This window comes from Aythya marila, assembly GCF_965140915.1.
Source record: "Aythya marila genome assembly, chromosome: 12".
Taxonomy (NCBI): Eukaryota; Metazoa; Chordata; class Aves; order Anseriformes; family Anatidae; genus Aythya; species Aythya marila.
Genome location: NC_139053.1, coordinates 12,031,263 through 12,038,981, shown reverse-complemented (window position 1 = coordinate 12,038,981; position 7,719 = coordinate 12,031,263). Strand labels below are relative to the sequence as shown.

Sequence of the window (7,719 nt, the reverse complement as noted above, 5' to 3'; positions counted from 1 at the left end):
GCCTCTTTCCACTTTCTTTATGCGGAAGCAGCTTGTAAGGAGCAGAGCATCCATCAGAAAACAGCTGTGGATTGTATGGGCTTGGCATCTCACAAAGGAAGACAAAGTCTCTACCTGTTTTCCTGTTTTGTAAATTGTTATTAATAAATGATACTTTTAATTTTTTGGAACTTCCATTTCTTTCACCTAACTTCTATAGGCTAATTCAAAAATGGTATTGTGAAAGCCACTAGGAAGTCTAAACAAAGAATTTTTCTGAAAGTGCAAACTGGGAACTGTGAGGGCTCTTTCTTCCCAGGTGCAGTCAGGACAGGGTGGGACTGATGGGTTTGGCCTTGGGATACCTCCCTCTCCAGTCTGCACTGCCTGAGGCCTGCCTAGCTGCATGGCTGGCTGTCTTGTGCACAAAGTGCTGCATGCAATAGAGGAACGGGCTGGGAACACGACAGAGATTTCTCTAATTTTTGTAAATTTGTCATTTCTCAGCTGTCCAGGGAGTGAGATGGCAGCCCAAGCTACTCTGTGCAGCAAGGTGGCCTTTGGTTTCAGGCTGCCCAAGTCTGAATTTGGTATTTTGCTTAGGAAGCAAAGCTGCAGAGCATGGATGGTCTGCACACAGACACCAACCGCTGAGTTCATGGTACAAATGTACATGTCATATGTAAAGCAGCAGCTTGCATAATTATAAGGGCTTTCCTAGCTATTTGCATGAGGTCTGTTGGCAGCAGTGCTGCCCATGGCTACACAGCTTCTTTGTGAGAGCAGGCTGGTTACCTGGATCCTACTGCCCCAAAGCAAGGGAAGAATAAAGGGCAGGTGAAGCCCTTTAAAACTAAGCATGTGAAAGAGCAGAGCTATCTGGTCTGGCACTGAAGTGGATGAAGATCACTCACTGAAAAGGTTGTGCTGCACAGCAGCGATTTCAGGAAAGGGTTGGTTGGAGTGGTTACAAGGTTTTTTAAGACTAACTTGTAATAACACAAACCATTTCTGTAGAGATTACCTAGTTGTGACAGCAGTGTTTGCTGATACATAAAATATATAAAGGATTAGTTACACCAGCCTAAACCTGGCACTTGAGTACCTTTTCCTTGAATTACTTTTTCATTCAGCTGAAACAAGGCCTTATCTGATTTAAAAAAAATTGTTTTCTTTTGCCATGATCATTACAGCATCTTGGTTACCAGGGCAGTAAACTTTACAGCAGTCTTGCACACATGCCTACGTCTTTATCTGGACTAACATAAACCTTCCTGTTTCTTTCCCCACAGATTTAACTCCACATTATAAATAAACCAGTGCTTGGGATATGGAAGCAGTGCCAGAACCAAGAATCAGGTAGAGAATACGTAATCAGTGTGTTTTATAAAATTCTGATTTAAAGTAGTCAAGGTATTTAAAAACTTTAAAAACCTGAAGTAAATTATGTTGCTAATGTCTGCTTGTGATTGAGTAAAAAAATGATTATATTGCAAATTTGTTTATGATTGAGTAAAAGTGTCTGTGTAACTTCAAAATGTTGTAATTACTTGATATTACCCCAGGTAATTTTAGCTCATGTAATGTCTTTATCTGAAGGAGGATTTCCTTCATACTGAAACAAATGGCCTGTTTGGATGTGGGTGTAAAGAAGTGCATGTAATCTAGACAGTACACGGCTGGCTGTTCTTCAACACCACTGTGTATATGCTGTGGTTATGTGCCACTCAAAAAGCCACAGACGAGCCCTGGTTTTTACTTAAAGTCTGGATTTTCCAGCTTTCTTTGCCGGACCCGATTCTGGGGGCTGCAGGGGCGGTGTGACTTCGGGGCCTTTACCCCTCCTGCTGAGGGCTCACCGCCCTCTGAGCGGAGCTGGGCGCCCCCTGACAGCATCCCCCTGACCTGACCGGACCCCACCTCAGCGGCGGGGCCGCGTCGCGAGATGGCGGCCGCAGGCAGCGCGCGCCCCCTCGCGTCCCGTCCCGCCGGGCCCACGCATGCGTGTGGGAGCTCCCCTCAGCGCGGGGCTGCGCTGCGGGGCCATGGCGGAGGAGCGGCGGCCCGTGCTGCTGGGGCTCCGCGACGCCCCCATGGCCGGGCCGTGCCGGGAGGCCCCGGGCTGGGCCACCAACAAGCTGGGCGGCTCCGCGGTACGGCCGGGGAGGGAAGGGAGCGGGGAGGGAGGGCTCTGCTCCGAGCCGTGGCTGTGGGGCGGCACGGCCGCGGCTCGGCGGAACCCCCGCGGGCGTCCTCCAGCGGTGCGTGTGGTGTCGGCTTGCAGGACGCGCTGCCCGCCCTGCGCCCGGCCCGGCCCCACTGCGGGGCGTGCGGCGCTGCCCTGGCGCACCTGGTGCAGGTGTACTGCCCGCTGCGGGGCCTGCCCTGCCACCGCCTCGCCAACGTCTTCGCCTGCCCCGGCACGGGATGCTGGGGGCAGCCCCGCAGGTGAGCAGGGAGCGGGATGCGCTGTGCTGGCGGCTCGGAAACACCCCCCCGGTCAGCCGGCGCTGCTGCTTCAACGCCCTTGTCTTGTCTTCTTTCCATGTGGCACGCTGAAGCTGGAAGGTGCTGCGCTCCCAGTGCTTGCAGACTCAGGAAAAGGAGGCACGAGGTTGCAGTCTAAAGCAGGTACAACCGGCAAGCCGCTTTCTTGGTGTGTGCCCGTGTGAGGTACAGCATTAAAGAGGATTTCAAATAAAAAAGTAGTTAAGTCGGGTGAGCTTCACGTCTATGTGTAGTTGTTTAAGCAGCCATAGCTGCCCTGGAGAAATTGTGCCACGTGCTGGTTTTGAGTCACATGGAGAAGTCATCGCAGTCACAGGCTCTTTGGTACAGGGAGCGCTACATGCTGCGTACTACAAGATCGATTTCTTACTTGTGATTTATGTTAGAGTAGTTGTAAAATGGAGGATGCAATCCAGTTATACGGTTAAGATTGATATTTAATATCATAATGACTGAATCTACCTAAACACTTTTTCAACTGTACTTTAAAGGACTATGCTGCTTTAGGTTTAGATCTTTAAGATGCTGTCTTTATTTTCTAATTTAAATAGATGATTTTTTTTTAAATAAAAATCAACTTTAGTTTATCTGACTCAAGTATTGTTAAAGTATTTCTGGGATTTTTGTCTGTTAAGCTAAACATTTTCATATTGGTTTAGGAAGATTGAAAAGGGAGGCTGGCTTTGAAACTAACGCTGACAGGCAGGAAGTGTGCTTATTCAGCTGGTGCGTTTGCAATATAGTATTTTGGTCTGTGGTAAATGAGTTTATATTCTGATAAAAATGGTGCAGATATTTATTGTTATTATATTCCTCTGTATCTGCTCTTTGGGGTTACTGTGGTACACTAATTGGTTCAATTAAATATATCCAAACCAGTTACCTACTGTCAGTTGTGCCAACCACCTAGATATGGCAACATAAGGCATGAAGCCCATGCAAAATGTAAATTAATTCTTGCCCTATTTCTCCAGTTTGAGATGTTTTTTGCCATAGGCATTGGAACATGCTGCCCAGGGAAGTGGTGGAGTCACCATCCCTGGAAGTCTTCAAAAGACGTTTAGATGTAGAGCTTAGTGATATGGTTTAGTGGGGACTGTTAGCGTTAGGTCAGAGGATGGACTCGATGATCTTGAGGTCTCTTCCAACCTAGAAATTCTGTGATTCTGTGATTCTGTGATAAGTGTGTTTCTGTGAGAAGCACAGTGGATATGCTGGTACCTGCTATTCTGAGGGTAACGGGCAAAAAAAAAAAAAATAAACATCAGGTTAAGGTTTTACTTTTCTTATCCATTACAGTAGTAAAACTGTATTTGAAATGTATCAGGTAGCTCTTGAAAGTGTTTCTCTTCTTTTTTTTTCTTCCCCCCACCCAGAAACAACAACCTAACTTTTCTGCAAAGGACTGGTGTGATGAGGCAGATGACTGGGGAGTCTGTGATGGAGCAGAATCTCCCGCATGTGCCCTTCAGCTGCTTGGCTTAAATGAAGTGATGAGCAGCTCCTCATCCAGAGAAGCGGAGTGTGCATACCAGTTCCAACAGCTTTGCCTGTCTGAAGCTACAGATGTGTCAGGTTCCGTGGATATGGATCTTCCAGTCAGGGAGGATACGGTAACAGCCACTTCAGCTCCTGTGTTCCGTCCCTATTACATTAGTGTTGTGGATGAGGAAGACTATGCTGGTTTCCTTGATACAGATCATGCAGATGAGCTATGGAAGGAGTATCAGCAGAGAGAGGGTGTTGATTTGGAACATTTGATGTCAGAAAGGTGCGCATAGGTTTGACTTTTGTGTTGAAAGCGAAGGCTAAAACTTTTCTTATTCCAGTTGCATTTTTAAGAGCTTAACTACTCAGGAATTTTAACTAGAGACTGGGATGATGGTATCAGATGGACTCATGGAGTTTTTGATAAAGAAGTTGTCCGAAAAACAATTTTTGGATGTAGCTACTGAAAACATTTTCAATTTTAACTTAATATCCAGACTACTACTTTTTTAATTTTGTTGAAGTCTACAGTGACTTTCCCTGAATTGTGAGCAATGCTGATTTTTTTGATAACTAAAGCTACTGGCAATTGCGGAATATGCAAAGAATGGGTTTTAGTTGTTGTGTTCTGTTGATTTTTTTTAATTTTGATGGAATCATGGAACTCTGATTGTGCTTAAATTACACTCCTTTTAAATTTGTAATTAAGAAAAAAAGACAATTGCTGAGCAGTTACTAAAGGAATTATTTTTTGTTTCATTTCTTGTTCTCATAGTTTTGCAACTGAAGGTGATAAAGAAAAATATGAGAAGAGTGAAGTCAAAAGTGGGGACCACACGTTCCATAAATTTATGAAAAAAATATCTGTCTGTCATGAACAGATTTTAAGGTACGTTGATCACTTGGTTGTAACAGGGTGATACAGAGCATAGATATGGACTGTTAGTAAATCAAAATAAATTATTTGACTGGAAATGCTTATTTATTTTTCTTAATTGAAAAATTTGCTGTGAGTGCTGTTACTGTGCCTGAATTATAAGATTTCAGTCCCTGGCTGGACTTCTAGGACTAAGTGTTAACTGGATGAGAGGCAAAGCAGAATCAGAGCCCCCAGATCTGCCTATAAGAAATGTTCTTCAACGTAAGACCTGATGAGAGCAGACCTACACTGTCTTTAGAGACTTACTGAAATCAAGGTGTAGAGGTTTTCAAGAGGTAGTTTTGAGGTGGAAGTGTAATGCGTAGTGGTGTGCTGTGATATACCTCCCAGGCTCTCTCCTGTAAAGTTTTCTAATCTTATTGTTACTGCCTATGTCTCAGTCTCTGAGACATTCCTGAAGTAAGACATTACTCATTTTAAAGCCTGAGTTCATTTGCAGCTTATGATTACCCCTCATGACTGTATAGACTTCGCTTCTTGTAAATAGGTTACTTTGCTAGAACTAAAGCAGATTAAGCCTCAGAGAAACTTCTTTCCAAAAAGAGGAATTATTTCTGAATGAGAGTAAATAAGTTGATTTGAACTCTCTGATATATAGTATGAGATAATACCAATAATTTTAATGAATCATACAAAGTATTTGTTTTTAACAACTTTATTCCAGAGAGTCTGCTGCAACCCATCTGGTCAAGCTGTCTCAGTTTAGTGACATGACCTTTGTTTATCAGGTTTTCAGAACCAGGTGGAACTAACTGGTACCTTTTTGATGAGGAGGTAAAGTTTGAAGGGCTGGTTATGCACATAAGAAATATTAGAAACTTCTGTTAATTAGCTATCAAAGACTATACAGAAAAATTACAGATAGAGAGTGCAAGTAAAGTTTTCAGACAACTTGTGTTTTGCACTGGATCTATCACTTTGCAGTATTATGTTCTCTGAATTTTCCATTTTTCCAAAACACTGCATCCGGTGACCCCTGTGAGTATCGTTAGTTACAGTCTTTATGCAACGCTCCTTTTAACCTTCAAGAGCACTGTGAATATACACGATAGGTACATGACACTAATGTTCAAACATGTTTTCCTTGGACTGCTGGATCCCTGTTGAGCTCTAGTTTGTTTAATTGAGTCAGGTACAGCATATTTTGGAGGTGTCAGTTTAAAGCATTTATCTCCTTTAAATGTAGCTCTTTTGTTAAGACTTTCCAGGTGTTGACCTTCGAAGGTCCAACTTTACCAACTTTAATTTTTGTTGAATGACTCATCTGAAACTTAAGCAATGATTGTGGCTTTTAATAATGTTTGTGTATTTAGATACAAAAAATAAATCTTTTTTTTCCTTTCTTCTCTTAAGATACTCCTGGGGTGGTCAGCCTTTATTCATAACTTGTCCTCCAGCCAACTTTAACGAAGGTATTCCAGCCTGCAGTAACTGCGGAGGCAAAAGAATATTTGAATTTCAACTTATGCCAGCACTGGTCAGCATGCTCCAGAGCGATTCAGGTTACTGGCTTTTGACTTAGCTAAATGAATATTGGAAACAGTCACCTTGCTGGTAAAGTTCGGTGAACTGTAATTTGGATTGTTTCTTGCTAGCCATAGGCACTGACAAGCCTAACTACAGTGGTTATAGAATTATATGTTACATATGGGTAGGTATATCCATATGGATTGTACATAGAATGTTCCCATTATAGGTTTCATTAAGCAAATGATGGTTATGGTTTATGGGAATTTGTGGATTTCAGCTTTATTTGCTCCCTAGTGAATTGTCATAATAACAATGTAGATAATTCCATGACTTTGGGAGTAATTATTACCTTTTAAATGAGGCCTTGTAAAATAATAAATGTTGTCAAATTGCAGACATGTAAGAAGCTCTTCGAAAATTCTCAGTCAGCTTGCTTTAAAATCTTTTAAATTAAAAAATGCCATGTCTGTACAAGACAGAATATGAAAAAATACTTTTTGAATTGGAAGATTGAGCTACAGTGATAAGCAATAGCCACTGTCTAATTTTTCTAATACATGACATCCCTTTATTGTTTTGTTTTTAGATCTGTCAGTGGAATTTGGGACTGTTATAGTTTATACATGTGAGAAAAGCTGTTGGCCAGCAAATCATCAAACCCCTCTTGAAGAATTTCTTTTTGTACAAGAAGACCCTGATCAGAAATTATTTAAATAAATTGTTTCTTTGTAGAGATGGGAAGTCTGTTTTATTCTTTTTCTTTCTTTTTTTTTTTTTTTTCCTACAGTTGAAAGTACATAATTATGCAACAGAGTTTTCCTCAAATGTGGTGAAAATGAAATAGATTTGATGGCATGGTGCTTATTTCCTAGAATAACGTACAAGTTAAGGTGCCTCTGAAATGTGGCCACAGAAAATTTGCTTACATTGTTTACATGTGCAAACAGAAGTGTAGAGGTTGTTTCAGGATTCCAGTTACACTTTTAAACATGGAAACTTCTAAACACAGGACAAATGTAAAGGAGAAAGGTTGCCGAACTGCACTCCGTTGTTATACTTTGCATTGATCAGTCTGATGGGATCCAGTTTTTAGAAACTACAGCAATGAGAAGCTTAATCCAAGTATTTAAACAAACAAATTTGCTTTATTTGTATTGATGACAGATTGGAAACTCAGTGAGTGGGCAGTGGCTGAGAGAGCCTTGCTGTAACTACAGTCCTGTGAGGAAGCTTTTCTGTATGTTTTTCCATTGAAGGATGTCACATTTGCAGAGCTAGAAGAGCTCTGACAGTTACTTGGGATGGAGAAAGTGAAAGCTTTTGTTAACAGTTCT

General features: G+C 42.0%; 1 protein-coding gene across 1 annotated transcript; it reads left to right on the top strand.

The window, feature by feature from the left end:
* Positions 1–2,016: 2,016 nt before the first annotated feature.
* On the top strand, positions 2,017–7,241 carry PDCD2L (programmed cell death 2 like). The gene is made up of 7 exons (XM_082770416.1): positions 2,017–2,132; positions 2,264–2,427; positions 2,541–2,610; positions 3,864–4,258; positions 4,751–4,864; positions 6,269–6,417; positions 6,972–7,241. The coding sequence occupies exons 1-7, from the start codon at positions 2,025–2,027 to the stop codon at positions 7,100–7,102; spliced, it is 1,131 nt and encodes a 376-aa protein (XP_082626542.1). The 5' UTR covers positions 2,017–2,024; the 3' UTR covers positions 7,103–7,241.
* Positions 7,242–7,719: the final 478 nt, after the last annotated feature.

Bases quoted from the DNA above. Each gene is read 5' to 3' on its own strand.
- PDCD2L (XM_082770416.1), top strand. From the start codon at position 2,025: ATGGCGGAGGAGCGGCGGCCCGTGCTGCTGGGGCTCCGCGACGCCCCC. The intron at 4,259-4,750 runs GTGCGCATAGGT...TTGTTCTCATAG, and splicing joins GAACATTTGATGTCAGAAAG to TTTTGCAACTGAAGGTGATA. The intron at 4,865-6,268 runs GTACGTTGATCA...TCTTCTCTTAAG, and splicing joins TGTCATGAACAGATTTTAAG to ATACTCCTGGGGTGGTCAGC.